Genomic DNA, 18,372 nt, shown 5'->3' with positions numbered 1-18,372 from the left:
CAGTCTCCGGGGGACCTTTAGATGAGTCTTGTGAGGCCTGTGGGCGTCCTAGAGCAGAAACCGACATGYACGCGTTTGTGAGAGTCTCACGTTTCCACAGAGGGGTCATATTAGTCTGTAGCCCAAACTGTTCAGATGCTACAGACAGATGTTGGCAGAACGGCTGTRCCGACTTCAGACGAGTCCCAAAACGCTTGTGGAGGTCGTAGAGCAAAACGGAAAACAAAATAGTGTTCGTGAAAGTCTCATCTTTCCATAGAGGGCCGAACCGTTCAAACACTACAGACGACCAATTTTCGGGATGTCTCATGGTCTGACAAACACCGCTATAGCTCTGTCACCTTTCACCGCAGATGCAGTAGTGCGACATTGGCGGATGCGGTGGATTGAGATGCATCCAATGCAAAAAAAAAAACAGATATCTCTAGCCTAAACTGACACATTGTTACGAGGATTTTTGTATTATGCTAATTCGATGTTTGCGGGGCCGCAGAAATTGACTCTAGGGGTTAAAGAGTGGAGACCGTTGTGTCAGCTGAATTACAGTTGACACACACTGAACATTTTGCATAGACATTTCTGACATCCTTTACGACTGCTCAGTAAAAGGCTTTTGGAGAGTTTATTGCAAGCAGACACTATCCCCAGCACTGGCTATTCTTGTCTGACAGAGGACATCAAGCAACTCCAGAGAGCCCTGTTAGACAGCTATCCAGCTATCCGCAGACCTGCAACAAATCCAGTTTCCACCTCCCCTGTTGCCACAACAGTCAGACTGCATCAAGGCCCGAAAAACACGGTATAAATAAGTAAACAGGAAGGGAGGCAGACAGCGAGTGTCCATCTCAATACATTACTAATGTGTCTCTTCAACTTTAGATGGGCTTCTATATTCAGATGCTTAACGTGCTTGTGTACTCTGAAGTCGACCCCCTGGTCTGTGAGAGACGGTGTGTGTGTGTGTGTGTGTGTGCAGTCTTGTTCTTCTATCCTCGTGGGGACCTGAATTCCCCAAATGTCCCCATAAGGATACTAAAACAAGGAAAGTTCTCCCTCGTGTAGGCATTTCCTACATCCCCATTGAGGACAAAGTCTATTTTAAGCTTAGGGGTTAGGGTTAAGGTTAGAATTAGGGTTAGAATTAGGGTTAGGATTAAGGTTAGGGTTAAGGTTAGGGGTTGGGAAAAATAGGATTTTGCATGGAAATTTTTGGTCCCCACGAGGATAGAAGAGGGTGTGTGTGGGTGTGTGTGTGTGTGTGTGTTGTGTGTGTGTGTGTGTGTGTGTGTGTGTGTGTGTGTGTGTGTGTGTGTTGTGTGTGTGTGTGTGTGTGTGTGTGTGTGTGTGTGTGTGTGTGTGTGTGTGTGTGTGTGTGTGTGTGTGTGTGTGTGTGTGTGTTTCACATCTATAGCTAGATGACTCCTGATATCTCCAGGAGTGATAAGTATTTAAAAAATTGTCTTCATCTGTCATGGGCCATCTACAGTACTTTAAGTGCTGCCTGTCTTCCCAGAAGCCTACTTGGTGTGTAAACTTCTGACTGCTCATCATTTGCAGATGATTGTTGACACATCAACCAGGATCAAGGGGCGGGGCAATTTGTGACTTGTTTTGGTAATCAGTGGTGGTATTGGAGGGGGAGTGGTTTCTCCTCTCCTAGGCAATCAGCAATTAGTACAGGGAGATATGCTGTCCACCACTGCTAGGTAATTAGCAATTCATGTCAGTTCTTCAGACTCCCCTGGTTTCTCAGCGGCAGCTGTAAGTGGCAGCCGTGTCGGGAGCGATTCTATCGCAAAACAAAGACAGTCGCCGAAACAAAGACAGTCCTGCCCTGTTGTTCCAGGAAGGAAAGAGAGGAAGGCTCCACACCACTCTCTCACTTGAGTATCTTACCTTAAAGATCTAATTTTGCTCTTTTGTAGCTTTGTCAACTATGTGTGTTTTCTATACCTGTTCACCTCTCCCTGTAGGTTTTACAGATGCTCCCCACCCCTTGGCTACAACCCTTTTAATTTAGTGTACCCTGCGCGCACAACCCATATGGAATTCTGGGTCTCTGGCAGTGTTTGGAACTGACGATTTTTGTTGTTGTTGCGGTAGTTGATTCATTTCTTTCCAACTCGTTCCCCTCCTTGCCTCTTGACCTCACTCTTTCCCAATCCCCTACAACTCACAAGGCAGGCAATACGCTTGATCTCATCTTTACTATAGCCTGCTCGCCTGCTAATTTCACTGCAACAACCCTTCAGGTCTCTGATCGCTACTTTGTTTCCCTTTCCTCAAACCCTAACCACTCAGCCCCTACCCAGATGGTCATGACCYGTCACAATCTTCTCTCACTCTCCTCTATCCTATCATCTCTCTCTTCTGCTAAATCCTTCTCCCTCCTGTTTCCTGATTCTGCCTCGTTGACCCTACTCTCCTCCTATGACTCGCACTGTCCCCTTTCCGCTGGCTCGGCCCTCCGCAYCTGCTCTGGCTGAGTGACTCATTGCGAGCTTCCAGAACAGGGCTGCGGGCAGATGAGCAAAAATGGAGGAAAACTAAACTTCCGGAGGACCTATCATCCTTTCACTCCCTCTCTACCTTCTCTTCCTCTGTATTCGCTGCTGAAGCCACTTTCTACCACTCTAAATTTCAAGGTTCTGCCTCTAACGCGAGGAAACTCTTTTCCATCTTCACTTTGAAAAAAAGACTGACAATGTCCGCTACTCATTCACTCAGCCTATCAAACTATAGACCTGTTCCCTTTTCTTTCCAAAGCATTTGAGCATGCTGTCTCTGATCAACTTCCTTGTTATCCCTCTCAGAACGATCGTCTTGACCCAAACAGTCAGGCTTCAAGACGGGTCACTCAACCGAGACTGCTCTTCTGTGTCATGGAGGCTCCCCGCACTGCCAAAGCTGACTCTCTCTTCTTTGTTCTCATCCTCAGAGATCTGTTCGCTACCTTCGACACCATGAACCATCAGATCCTCCTCTCCACCTTCTCAGGGTTGGGCGTCTCAGGCTCTGCACACTCTTGGATTGCATCCTACCTGTTAGGCYGCTCCTACCAGGTGACGTTGAGAGCATCTGTGTCTGCACCACATGCACTCACTACTGTTGTCCCCCAGGGCTCAGTTCTAGGCCCTCTCCTATTTTCTCTATACACCAASTCACTCGGCTMCACCATATCCTCACATGGCCTCTCCTATCATTTCTATGAGGATGACACGCAATTACTTTTCTCCTTCCCYCCTTCTGACACCCAGGTGGTGAAATGTATCTCAGCGTGCCTGGCAGATATCTCAACTTGGATGTCGGCCCACCACATCAAGTTCAACCTCGACAAGATGGAACATCTCTTCCTTCTGGGGAAGGCCTGCCCGCACAAAGACCTCTCCATCACGGTTGACAACTCCAGTGTCGCCCTCCCGCTCCTGCAGGTTCTTGCTCTAAAACATCCGTAGAGTACGACCCTACCTCACACAGGAAGCGGCAAAGGTCCTAATCCTGGCACTTGTCCTCTCCTGTAACTCGGTGTTGGCTGGGCTCCCCGCTTGTGCCATCAAACCCCTGCAACTTATCTAGAACGCTGCAGCCCGCCTGGTTTTCAACCTTCCCAAGTTCTTTCATGTCACCCCACTCCTCCTCACACTCCACTGGCTTCCATTGAAGCTCGCATCCACTACAAGACATTGGTGCTTACCTACAGAACGGCACGAATAACTGCCCTTCCCTACCTTCAGGCTATGATCAAACCCTACACCAACTCCAGAGTGGTGCGGATGTCTAAGGCACTGCATCTCAGTGCTAGACGCGACACTGCAGACCCTGGTTCGATCCCGGGCTGTATCATAATCAGCTGTGATCGGGAGTCCCATAGGGTGGCACACAATAGGCCTAGCATTGCCTGGGTTAGGGGAGGCTTTGGCCGGGGGAGGCCGTCATTGTAAAATAAGAATTTGTTCTTAACTTGCCTAGTTAAAAAGGTTAAAAACCTGAGCACTCTGTTCTGCCAACTCAGGTCTCTTGCCTCCCCCGCAAACAGATGGGATGGAGTATCGCTGCAGAATGCTGTGGGAGACATGCTGGTTAAGTGTGCTTTGAATTCTAAATAAATCCCCGACAGTATCACCAGCAAAGCACCATCACACCTGCTTCATGGTGGGAACCACACATGCTGAGATCATCCGTTCACCTAGTCTGCGTCTCTCAAAGACACGGTGGTTGCAACCAAAAATCTCTCATTTGAACTCATCAGACCAAAAGGACAGATTTCCACCGGTCTAATGTTCATTGCCTGTTTCTTGGCCCAAGCAAGACTCTTCTTGTTGGTGTCCTTTCGTGGTTTCTTTTGCAGCAATTCTGAGTCAGGCCCTCATCTCTGTCTCCTCTGAACAGTTAACTCTCAACKTATCCTTTGCAGCAGAGGTAACTCTCCTGTGGCGGTCCTCATGAGAGCCAGTATCATTGTAGCGCTTGATGGTTTTTGTGACTGCACTTGAAGAAACTTAATTCATAATTGTCTCTATTTACCAACCTTCCTGTCTTAAAGTAAGGATAGACTGGTTCGTTGTTTACTTGAGCTGTTCTTGCCATAGTATGGACTCCTATATACTATCACAACTGAYTGGCTCAAACGCATTACCACATTAACTTAACAAAGCACACCTGTTAATTGAAATGCCTTCCAGGTGACTATCTCATGATGCTGGTTCAGAGAATGCCAAGCGTGTCAAGCTGTCATCAAGGCAAAGGGTGGCTACTTTGAAGAATCTCAAATATATTTTGATTTGTTTAACACTTTTTTTGCTTACATGATTCCATGTGTTACTGCATAGTTTGTCTATTTCACCTTGTAGAAAATAAGGAAAGCCCTTGAAGGACTAGGTGTCCAAGCATTTGACTGCTACTGCACGTTTAGAGAAAATGCATTTTCTATGCCTGTGATGTGGTTGTCCTACCGAGCTATCTTAAGATGAATGCACTGTGTTAATTGACAAGTGTGTGTGTGTGTGTGTGTATCCCTCCGACATTGGTTCGTTCGAGTAGCGGGTTGACTTAGTCGACGTACTGATTGAAAACAACCAAGCACTTTCCCACTGAGTACACAGTCTCACTGCTCCACTTTACACATGGACAGGCCAGCCAACATTTTGTAGGTGCATAATTAATCATGCAGTTCCTTTACAGCTGCTACGTGATCCTTAASAACCATTAACAAATTACCATCTTGGAGTTTCTCCTGAGTATGCAGTCGTCCTCATATCTGTATCCACAGTATTTAATGTGGGCAGAACATGCACTTCCAGCCCTATATCTATTATTTGGGGGACAGCATCATACAGTAGTAGCCTATAGCCTACACACTATAGTTCTGATATGAAATAAAGCACTGCCCCAAGAGTTTGGCATTGTAATTCTTAGCAAGGACTATCCAACCCCAAAATCGGGTCCACTTCCGTCATGTAAAATTATCGTGTATTGGACCTACGTTCAAAGATATAGGTAATAGCTGTATCGTTTAAGCCCAAAACAAACATGTGTGTGTGTGTATATATATATATATATATACACAACACAGGGATGTAACCCAAACAAAAGAGCGAGGTGTAAACCTCTAAATAATATACAGGATGAGACCMGTAATAACAAGTGCACAATAACACGTAGCACGAAAACCGATACAACAGAGTACAGGTACTCACAAGACCAACGGACATGGGACAAGGACAATGGGGAACAGAGGGCACATATATACACGTACTAATCAAGGGGAATGGGAACCAGGTGTGCGTAATGAGACAAGATTAATTTCACATTTCCACAAACTTGAAAGTGTTTCCTTTTGAAATGGTATCAAGAAAATGCATGTCCTTGCTTCAGGTCCTGAGCTACAGGCAGTTCGATTTGRGTAAATCATTTTAGGCTAACATTTTTAAAAAGGGTCCGATCCTAAAGAAGAAATTGGGGCTGGGCGACATATCGTCTGTTAAGGTATACCGGTATGGATCCACATACCGCTATGGATTTTTACAATACCGCCTATAAAGGTTTGTAAAACAGTGCTAAATAAATGAACAGTTCTACAAATTGGACTACTACAATGTTGTTGTAGTTTGGAGGACAAATGGAAAAACCCGATTAAAACCATTTAGAATTTATCCATTTGTCATCRRTCATGCACTACTCATAAAACATATTTAGAACTTTTATTATTCAGAAATACCGCAATACTGTAAAAAATAATACAAATGTAATGATATGATAATTTCGCCATATCGCCCAGCACTAAAGGAAATACTCTTTACTGTAATGTACTTTACTGTAATGTAGGGTTTAGTCAGTGTCCTATCCGTATTCCTTACAAGAACTGCTTGGAGATGGGACCTGTAAGGAAGTCATAAAAACACTGATTGCAATGCTCAAGACTCAAGAGGATGTATGAACAGCAAGGGGGACTGATATTTCATTGTGGAACATGGACACAACGGATCTCTGAAGTGCATASAGAATATGCCACTTTACATCCAATGGAGCTATGGCTCCTCCATTTTCATCAAAACCCTTCCACATGTTTAGATTCATGGTATATTCAGCAAACATATTTCCGGGTTCTTGTGTGTGGACATTGATATTTTCCAAATGTGCTTGATCAGTTACACCAAATATTTTAAATCTACTGTTGGCAATCCAGGAATGTTCTTCAACTTGATCCCTTGTATGCAGAACAATATGTGTGGTTTGTATGAATCTAGTGTGGGAAATATTAGAGCTATACTGAGTGAATAAAACATTACGAACACCTTCCTAATATTGAGTTGCACCACCCGCCCCCCCTAAATCCATGTCGCAATTGTCTCAAGGCAAAAATCCTTCTTTAACCTGTCTCCTCCCTTTCGTCTACAAATGATTTGTCACAAGCGCCGATTACAACAGGTGTGGACCTTACTGTGAAATGCTTACTTACACTGATTGAAGTGGATTTAACAAGTGACATAGACTGACCAGGTGAATCCAAATGAAAGCTACGTCATGGAAAGATCAGGTGTTCATGATGTTTTGTACAATAAGTGCATATGAGCTGCATGGCTACGTCATTATCATAATTACATTTCTGTTTGACTGAACCTTTGCACCTTTGGAATGAGAACGGGCTCAGCTACATTTCTGGGCGGCCTACATAGTTCCGTGTGAGGGTTTCCATTTAAAAAATGTGTTAACTTTGTATCTTTATTGACCTTTTAGTTCAGTATTTGCACTGTCTCTATGCACACTCACAGGGCCCTACACACACACACACACACACACACACACACACTGAAACACTCACTCCATCTGCTCACTCACACATAATATGCACATACATTTATACTGACTCTACACACCCACTCACATGTAAGCTGCTGCTACTCTGTTCATCTTATACACTGTTGCCTAGTCACCTTACCCCTATACATATCTACTTCCATCACTCCAGTAATACTTTGTTATTGATTATTGCCTTGTTCAGTTTTGAGTTTGCAAGAAAGGCATTTCACTGTGCTTGTGCATGTGACATGAGAAACTTGAATGTTGCATTGAAACTGGAACGTTCCAACACACACACTTGTCTGATACCATCTGTAGTGAGAGACTGAGAACAACCATCGTTTGACTGATTCAGGTGTGTACGCGCATGAATATGCACAGGGGTTTGCAAAGCCGTTTTAGTGACCTAAATGTTTTAGAATCAGTCTTGTGTACCTTTGTATTATTTTGAAATCGATGCCGTTTGTAGTACTCTCAAAATAACATAGATGTACCTTTGTTATTGCAATTATGTAATCTACTTGAATGCAAGAGAGAACCACCCAATGACTGTGTATGAATGGACAAAGCCATCGATCACATGACACCATTCATTCCTATGTAAAGACTCAATAGGGAATTTGAAGCAAAGATTTTATTTGATATTGACAAGATAGTTGAGTGACAACTCTAACAATGAAAATAGACGTCCTCGAAGACGGAAGGCATTCGGGAGGAGGCGAGATCGGCTGGGACCATTGTAGCCACTGAGAGAGCAGATACATGTGTGAACAACAGGCACAGCTTCAATTTAACATAGTTTTTTCTCAAAGTTTGTCGAAATGCCACAKGCCTCCACTTATATCAGTGCATCAGTAACAACCTAACCATTATGAAACTTCTATTTGATCAAATAAGCCTCACATAGCAAATGAGAAATATTTTTTGGGACACTCCACAAAAAAAGGGGTTCATGGGGTTATTTTTGTGCACAGATGTTTGGTTGAAGCAAAAAAAGTTGGTTAAGATGGCATCTCATGGATACATAAYATGAGCAGTTTGAGTTGCTCCAGAAAGTGACATTGCGGGCTAGCTCAGTGCTGCCCCCTCTCATTGAGCATCTCAAGCCGAGACCAAGACACCCCACTCTCTGTTTTTCCCCCAAGTTTTTGCTCTGGTTCAATCAAAGTTATTGCACTAAGTAAACCAGACTCAGCTGCTATTGCATTGGTGTCTAAGTAGACCGGAACTTACCTTTTTTTTCTCAATGGTAAACGGCCTGAGTGAACTATCTGCCGTAGTGGGGAGGGTCAAAAGCTTCTAGTTCCTCGGCTTGTACATTACTGACGACCTGAAACGGTCCCTTCACACAGACAGTGTGGCGAAGAAGATGAAACTGCGCCTCTTCAACCTCAGGAGGCTGAAGAAATGTGTCTTGACCCTCACAAACTTCGACAGATGCACCATTGAGAGCATCCTGTTGGGCTGTAATCACCACCTGGTTTGGAAAAAACCACCGGACTCTCTAGAGGGTGGAACACTCCCTACCCTCCAGGATATCTACAGCACCTGGGATCACATGAAGGCCAAGAAGACCATCAAGGATTTTAGCCACCCGAGCCACGGCCTGTTCACCCTCCTACCTTCTAGAAGGAGGAGACAGTACAGGTGCATCAACACTAGGGCCGAGAGACTGATTTAAAAGCTTCTATNCGGAAAGAAAGCAGGTGTCGCGACAAAGTTCAAAGACAAAGTACAAGCCCTTAATGGAGGAGATCGTTTCTGGACATTTCACTGTATTTTGCACCAGGAGGCATTGTGTTGCAAGTCGCTGAAAATGGACCACGTCATGGAGGTGGTTGTTCGCACTGTGCTTCTTTACACCAAAACAAAGGAAAGACATGATATTTTGGTTATTTATAGCAGAGTATGGTATAATTTTAATGGTCCGGCCCACTTGACATCTCCCTAGGCCGTATGTGGCCCACGATGCGAAATGAGTTTGACACCCCTGCTCTAGAGGGTGGAACACTCCCTACCCTCCAGGATATCTACAGCACCTGGGGTCACATGAAGGCCAAGAAGACCATCAAGGACCTCAGCCACCTGAGCCACGGCCTGTTCACCCTCCTACCTTCTAGAAGGAGGAGACAGTACAGGTGCATCAACACTAGGGCCGAGAGACTGATTTAAAAGCTTCTATCTCCAGGCCATCAGACTGTTAAACAGTCACCACTGTCCAGCCTCCGCCCAGTACCCTGCCCTGAACCTTAGTCACYKTTACTAGCCRGCTACCACCARGTACTCTACCCTGCACCTTAGAAACCTCTTTGCCCTGTGTACACAGTCATTGAACACTGGTCACTTTAATAATGTTTACATACTGTTTTACACACTTTATTTGTATATACTGTATCTCGGACTCTGACATTGCTCGTTCTGATATTTCTTAATTTCTATTTTTTTTTTTTTACTTTTTGGATTATGTGCGTATTGTTTTTTATTCTGGATTGTTTTGTATACTGTCTATACACACCATCATATATGGTGTGTTTATAGTATATATACCCGACTGGGGTACTGCAGGCTTCCATTAGCAACTAAACATAAATCTGGTATAATATAAATAAACAAAAATGTACACGAAGATTGTCATTTTTCCATTCACTAACGGGGGATCCTGTTTTCTGCAAACAAGGCCTGCGTGACAGAGGGCAGTCATTCTCCACTGGAACCACCTTGCCTTTACTCATAGGCCTGGCCAGTAGGTAGTATCTGTGGACTCGACGAGTGTTTTGTAAACTGCTGTGTGCATCTGTGAAAGGTAGGGGGCAGCAGAGTCATAGCTATGTGGTTGTTCTTCATGATAACTCAGAAATTGGCATTATACTCAACAGCAGTTMCACAGAATTACCCATGACACACTGCCTGGGTTTTCAGATCTTTCTCTGTATGTACTTATTGATATTGTAATCTTGCATTTTGAAGTACATATTGTTTTTGGAAGGGACCTTATTCAACCACATGGTCACATGCTGAATACATTATCTCGATCTAACTATGAAGAACTATGAAGTAAATTGGAATGTTAAAACTGACCAAAATACGCACCTTGTAGCTACATATTCCCATGTTCAATGTGCTTGATAACAAGGCAGACWAAGTTTCTATAGCTAGTCTGGTAATATTTGCAATCAGATAGCTATCTAATGTTAGCTATCATAGCAACATGCTTTATACAGTAGTTCAGGATTAGATTTAATCTGGGTCCAGGATCCCTGTCCACRGTGAAACAGAGAGCTCTATTGGTGTCTATCTGTGCGAGGTATCATGCAGAGAAGCATTATAAATTCTTGAATTTGTAATTACTTATGTGTATCTATAGGCTTTGAAATATTAATCATGTTAATAATTTGGGCACTTTATTTTACGGCACAGAAATAACCAGATATTTACTTYGAAATGACTTGGTAAAGTGGTATTTACACACAACATCTTTGAGATTCAGAATTACAGGGTACCATGGTACCAGGAAGTTCAGTTAAATAAAGTAAGTACTAGGGTACCCAAACAAAGTACCACTGCTACCACAGTTTGTACATAGATACTAATATACATTATTGGTCACACTTTACAATAAGATACCCCTAAAACAGTTATAGGGGGCGGGGGTAACTGACCAATCTTTTTATTTTGCAGTTGTAAAATACTTTACTTGCAATAACTACTCTATAATAAACTACTCTTATTAACCCCTACAGACCCTTTATAAACCCTTTATATAGGGTTCTTTAAAATAAGTGTTATCAAACATATTTTTTTTTACCTCAAGAGGAATTAAGAAATGAATGGATTGTTGTTGACATTTCTTAAACATTGTAAAGATGACTCCAGTATCATGGTTATTAACCACAAAGGTTAGTTAAGTAACAACTCACTTTTGATTATTCACCGGTTAGGAATGTCAGTGCTAAAGATAAGTATTACATAGTTTAACCTCACAGGTTAACCACAGACTTCCACTCTTAAGGGAGCATGTGATTTCTGCTATTTTGTCTTAAATCAAATGAGCTTACAATATAAAATCGAGGCATATATTAACCAATATTTAATAAGAAAGGCATATTTCAAATAAGCTTACAAAACGTATGAAAGTATTGGGTGATGTATGGAGAAGTTTCAATGTCAAAGCCGTTACTATCTGTTGTAAACTCTCAAAAGGCTTTATGTTACTTTGTTTGAGGAACGGCCTTTCTAAATGTGAACGTGACCTCTGTGGACTCAGTAGGCCTCTATAGCATGTTGCTGGGTCAGGGGTTTGAACAATGGAGCTAGGGATTCTTTACGTTCGGTCAGGTATAAAAGAAAGGGTTAAACCAGGTAGGAAGTCAGTTCAGGAGCAGCAACCAGCAGCACAGTGAGCAAACATGTCCAACACCAGAATGAACATGGGCAAGGTAAGCACTAGAAAGGTCTCTTACAGTTGTATACATTTAATTGTCATAGATCTTTATACAAAAGGGCTCTAGTACCCCAAACTACAACATCATAGTTTTACTTATCCCAATAACCTGGATACCGGTGTGACTGAGTAGCATCCCACATTTCTCTAAAAAGTTTGTTTCATGCAATTGTTTAATTCATTGAAATGATTCAATTTGTATTTTTAGATCGTCTTCTACGMGGACAAGAACTTCCAGGGTCGTTCCTATGAGTGCAGCAGCGACTGCACTGACATGACCTCCTACCTGAGCAGGTGCCAATCCTGCAGGGTTGAGAATGGCTGCTTCATGGTCTACGACCGCAACAACTACATGGGAAACCAGTACTTCATAAGGAGGGGCGACTACCCCGACTACATGCGCAACTTTGGAATGAGTGATTGYATCAAGTCCTGTCACATGATCCCCATGGTAGTTWGAAAATATTTCAGCTTAAAATAGTCATATCTTTTCACTTGAAAGTAAAACATATTTTAATGGTTATACTCTCATATTAAACAATTGTATATATAATTGATCTGATCAGTGAAACCTGTACTCTTATCCTAACAGCACAGAGGAAACTACAGGATGAGAATCTACGAGAGAGAGAACTTTGGAGGTCAGATGCACGAGATGATGGACGACTGTGACTCCATCATGGACCGCTACCGCATGTCCGACTGCCAGTCCTGCAACGTGATGGACGGCCACTGGCTGATGTACGAGCAGAACCACTTCAGAGGCAGGATGAKGTACATGAGGCCTGGAGAGTGCAAGAACTTCAGCAGCGGCATGGGAATCGGAGGCATGAGAGGTATGAGGTTCATGAGCATGAGGCGTATCATGGACTCCTGGTACTAAATATTGCTTGATGTACCGTTAGCAAGAAAAGCCATTGAATAAAATGATTCACAAACCTATTTAATGTGTGTCTTTTTATGTGTGACAAAAAAATGAACCGTCTGATTTCTTGTTCACACACCTGCACCACTTGCCATATWGCYGAGACCAATTATGCTAACAYGAACAATATCTAGTGGTTCATTGATAATATGTCTAGYTGAACTTAAAATACTTTTGRGTAACACTTTATTTGACTTCATCATAACACATTTATAACTTTTTCTCTAGAAATATACATGTACAAGATTTCTATAATCAAATCAGGATTTTACCATGAACATGAAAGGCCACATGGCTGGCCACTCTTTGAGAAACAAAAAGCTCTGAAAATGTTTGTCTAGCAATGATCAACAACCAATTTGATAAAGCTTGAAGATTTTGGAAAATGATAACGGGCAAATGCTGCACAATCCAGGTGTGGAAAGCTCTTCGAGACTTCTCGAGAAAGATTCACAGCTGTAATCGCTGCTAAAAGGTGCTTCTACAAAGTATTGAAAAATTTGATATTTCTAAAAACATGTTTTCACTTTGTCATTATTGGGGGATTGTGTGTAGATGGGTGTAGATTTATTTAATCCATTTTGAATTCAGACTGTAACACAACAAATTGTGGAATAAGTCAAGAGATATGAATACTTTCTGAAGGCACTGTAAATCCATAATTTATAAGCTCACTACATATCATACATAATTTAAAAGCCCATTTTATTTTGAATATTACAAACTTGATTATATGTAGTAACTTACTTTGAAGATATTGTGTCTAAATAGGCCTTCGGCGATTGGTGGCTAAATTCATTGTACTTTCTTTATCTGCCATTTCCCGAAAGTCAGACTCTTCCCACACGCCAACTCATTTTTCTCAACTTCTTAAGCATCTGCATTCACCACGTTCTCTCCAGACTTGTATAGAGGGAATTGTTGATATGTTGTCAAGTTTTTTATTCTAGATAACATTTTCTTTGGAAATATGCACCAAAAATGCTTATGTCTTTAGTATTTTACAGATAGAAAGATACATTCAAAAGGCACTCGCACATCTAAGCTATCTTTTTTGCAGGTGTTGGATAAGAAAAGACAAAAGAAGATGATAGAAAGTATATATGAAAAAAGCATATATCCACAATCTGCTCAATACAAGACCGGTCATGGAGTGTCTTAACAAAATGAARCCCCAAAATTTAGACTGACTYCATCCAGTGTCCAGAAACATTTATTTGTCGTWAATGTAAATATGYGCATATTTTATGAGATATCGCCTCATTTGCATATTTTAATGCWAWWWTTYCMAWAARKTYYYMWWMMMMTTTTTTWWAAATATATTGGTGTCYATATTTAACTRGTAAAAGTTCATTGTGATATGRGGAAAAATKACCCTATTAGGGTGTGGTGCTTCTTGCAATTTTAAATGCACTTTAAATAAAGTTTTATTTGATTCATAGACTCAGGGAAAATAAATWAATTATGGTTTTGACATACTTAGCGAATCATCATTCTCCCAAAGGTACTATTTTCTAACCCAGTTAAAAACCCTTTAAAAAATGAATTTGTTGTGGCAAACTTCCCATAAGTTTGTGGCAAATTTGGTGCGAACCAAATAATGTGCCACAAAATGTTGCCAGAGGTTTGCAAATGTTTACCACTAGTGGTGAATCTGCGGCAAACCTATGGCAACAATCATATTCATTGCCACTAGTGTCAAAAAGTTTCCCAGAGGTTTTTTTCATATAATTCTATCAAATTGTATTTGAATCTGTGGAAAACCTGTGGCAATAATATTTATTGACACTAGTGTCGAACAATTTACCAGAAAACGTTTCTGGTGAACACGAGTTCCAAGACCAGTAACCGTTGATGACCAATCAGGTGGATTAGAAAGATTTGTTAGAAAATGGAAACCAAGCTATGTTACGGCTGATTTCCTCCTCTTCGTCTGAAGAGGTGTAGGGATCGGACCAAGACGCAGAGTGGAAAGTGTCCATGTTTTATTATCAAATAAACTGAACACTACACGAAACAAAATAACAAAAGAGAATCTAACCGACAAACAGTCCCGTGTGGCACAACTACTGACACGGAAAACAAACACCCACAAAACACACGTGAAACCCAGGCTGCCTAAGTATGATTCTCAATCAGGGACCTGTCTCTTATACACATCTAGATGTGTATAAGAGACAGTCAAATGTTAGCTATGTCATGTTTTATGGGATAGAGTGAAACACATTTAGTTGATAACAGTTTCATTCTGTCAGTGCCACTGACTGGCTAGCGCCTAGATAGCTAGCTAACATTAGCTATCATATTTTTGCACTATTCATGTGATAGTTAACTAGCTAGCTAATGATTTGAATAAACACATTTTTGGGTGAATACGTTGCTCTATTTTAATACCAATATGTATGTCAATAAGCTAGTGTCACTGTTCAGTAGCATGTTAGCTAGCACAACAGCTAAGATAGCAATAATATGAGCTGACTTGACATCAAAGCAAAACGTCACTTTTGCAGATAGATACCTTTCCCCTACCTGTGGTGTTGGAAGAGGCTGTATTGGGAGGGGGATGCATCAATACCCTCGTAACACTTTTGTGAGTGATAAATAAGTGCATTGTCTTTAAGATTGATATGGTAAGTAAATGCATGTATTATTCTCATAAATGTAGCCCATACATTCATTCTTTGTAACAATTAGATCTTTCGTTGCTTTAAACTAGTAGCTAACTCATCTTCATCATGTGTTGTTCGTTCTCTCTTTCCTTCAATCAAACTGAGGACAGATAAATATGTGTGCATCAGGTCAAGGTTTCTTGCATGCATGGCTTTGAGATGTAAGTTAGCAATAATTATTTTGGGAAAAATAATATGAATTGCCATTTTAGGCATAATAAAAAATTGTACAGTGCATTCGGAAAGTATTCAGAACCCTTTACTTTTTCCACTTTGTTATGTAACAGCCTTATTCTAAAATGTATTCCATTTTTTTTCTCCCCGTCATCAATCCACACACAATACCCCATAATGACAAAGCAAAAACATTTTTGGGGACATTTTTGCAAATGTATTAAAAATAAAAACAGCAATATCACATTTACATAAGTATTTAGATCCTAACTCAGTACTTTGTTGAATCACCTTTGGCAGCGATTACAGCCTCGAGTCTTCTTGGGTATGACGTTACATGCTTGGCACACCTGTAATTGGGGAGTTTCTCCCATTCTTCTCTGCAGATCCTCTCRAGCTCTTTCAGGTTGGATGGGGAGCGTCGTTAAACAACTATTTTCAGGTCTCTCCAGAGACATTTGATCGGGTTAAATTCTGGCCTCTCACTGGGCCACTCAAGGACATTCAGAGACTTGTCCCGAAGCCACTCCTGTGTAGTCTTGTATGTGTGCTTAGGGTCATGGTCCAGTTGGAAGGTGAACCTTTGCCCCAGTCTGAGGTCCTGAGCGCTCTGGWGCAGGTTTCATCAAGGATCTCTCTGTACTTTGCTCCATTCATCTTTCCCTCGATCCTGACTAGTTTCCCAGTCCCTGTCGCTGAAAAACATCCCCACAGCATGATGCTGCCACCACCATAATTCACCGTAGGGATGGCACCAGGTTTCCTCCGGACGTGATGTTCGGCATTCAGGCCAAAGAGTTCAATCTTGGTTTCATGAGACCAGAGAATCTTGTTTGTCATGGTCTGAGAGTCCTWTAGGTGCCCTTTGGCAAACTGCAAGCGGGCTGTCATGTTCCTTTTACTGAGGAGTGGCTTCCATCTGGCCACTACCATAAAGGCCTGATTGGTCGAGTGCTGCAGAGATAGTTGTCATTCTGGAAGGTTCTCCCATCTCCACAGAGGAAATCTGGAGCTCTGCCAGAGTGACCATCGTGTTCTTGGTCAGTTTTCCTAGAGCTGGCCGCCCAGCCAGAGTGTTTGTGGTTCTAAACGTCTTCTATTTCAGAATGATGGAGGCCACTATGTTCTTGTGGAGCTTTTTTTGACATTTTTTGGTACTCTTCCCCAGATCTGTGCTTCAACACAATCCTGTCTCGGAGCTCTACGGACAATTCCTTTTTGCTCTGACATGTATGGTCAACTGTGGGACCTTATATAGACGGTGTGTGCCTTTCTAAATCATGTCAGATTAATTGAATTTACCACAGGTGGACTCCAATTAATTTGTAGAAACATCTCATGGATGATCAATAGAAACAGGATGCACCTGAGCTCAATTTCRAGTCTTATAGCAAAGGGTCTGAATACGTACAGTATTGAGAATTGTCCTCTGGTCTGATGAAACAAAAATAGAACTGTTTGGCAATAATGACCATCGTTATGTTTGGAGGAAAAAGGGGGAKGCTTGCAAGACGAAGAACACCATCCCAACCATGATGGACGAGGGTGGCATAATCATGTTGTGCGGGTGCTTTGCTGCAGGAGGGCCTGCTGCACTTCACAAAATGGATGGCATCATGAGGTAAGAAAATGGTGTGGATATATTGAAGCAACATCTGAAGACATCAGTCAGGAAGTTAATGCTGGTCGCAAATGGGTCTTCCAAATGGACAATGACCCCAAGCATACTTCCAAAGTTGTGGCAAAATAGCTTAAGGACAACAAAGTCAAAATATTGGAGTGGCCATCACAAAGCCCTGACCTCAATCCCATTGAACATTTGTGGGCAGAACTGAAAAAGTGTGTGCGAGCAAGGAGGCCTACAAACCTGACTCAGTTACACCAGCTCTGCCAGGARGAATGGGCCAAAATGCACCCAACTTATTGTGGGAAGCTTGTGGAAGRCTACCCAAAACGTTTGACCCAAGTTAAACAATKTAAAGGCAGTGCTACCAAATACTAATTGAGTGTATGTAAACTTCTCACCCACTGGGAATGTGATGAAAGAAATAAAAGCTGAAATAAATCATTCTCTCTACTGTTATTTTGACATTACACATTCTTAAAATAAAGTGGTGATCCTAACTGACCTAAGACAGGGAATCTTTACTAGGATTAAATGTCAGGATTTGTGAAAAACTGAGTTTAAATGTATTTGGCTAAGATGTATGTAAACTTCCAACTTCAACTGTATGTAAACTTGGTGTTTTTTATTTTTTATTTTTTACAGTTTTCACTCTGTCATTATGGAGTATTGTGTGGAATTAATTTGTGGAATTTCATTCCTTCTTAATGCGTTTGAGCCAATCAGTTGTGTTGTGTTGTGAAAAGGAATGGTTGTGGTATACAGAAGATGGCCCTATTTGGTAAAAGACMAAGTCCATATTATGACAAGAACAGCTCAAACAAGYAAAGAGAAAYGACAATCCATCATTACTTTAAGACATRAAGGTCAGTCAATCCGGGACATTTGAAGAACTTTGAAAGTTTCTTCAAGTGCAGTTGCAAAAACCATCAMGCACTGTGATGATACTGGCTCTCACGAGGACCGCCACAGAAAAGGAAGACCCAGAGTTACCTCTGCTGCAGAGGATAAGTTCATTAGAGTTACCAGCCACAGAAATTGCAGCTGAAATAAATGCTTCACGGAGTTCAAGTAACAGACACATCTCAACATCAACTGTTCAGAGGAGACTGTGAATCAGGCCTTCATGGCCTAATTGCTGCAAAGAGACCACTTCTAAAGGACACCGATAAGAAGAAGAGACTTGCTTGGGCCAAGAAACACAAGCAATAGACATTAGGCATGTGGAAATGAGTCCAGA

General features: G+C 41.8%; 2 protein-coding genes across 4 annotated transcripts in view; both read left to right on the top strand.

Moving 5' to 3' along the window:
* amacr (alpha-methylacyl-CoA racemase) overlaps positions 1–18,372 on the top strand; it is a 410,966-nt gene that overhangs the window by 57,900 nt on the left and 334,694 nt on the right. The window lies entirely within an intron of this gene.
* LOC111961400 (gamma-crystallin M2-like) lies at positions 11,666–12,682 on the top strand. Its single transcript, XM_023983638.3, has 3 exons — positions 11,666–11,735; positions 11,949–12,191; positions 12,333–12,682. Exons 1-3 carry the CDS (start codon positions 11,706–11,708, stop codon positions 12,621–12,623), a joined length of 564 nt encoding a protein of 187 aa, XP_023839406.1. The 5' UTR covers positions 11,666–11,705; the 3' UTR covers positions 12,624–12,682.

This window comes from Salvelinus sp. IW2-2015, linkage group LG4q.1:29 (assembly GCF_002910315.2).
Source record: "Salvelinus sp. IW2-2015 linkage group LG4q.1:29, ASM291031v2, whole genome shotgun sequence".
In the NCBI taxonomy this organism is placed as follows: Eukaryota; Metazoa; Chordata; class Actinopteri; order Salmoniformes; family Salmonidae; genus Salvelinus; species Salvelinus sp. IW2-2015.
This window is presented reverse-complemented; position numbering and strand designations above follow the sequence as displayed.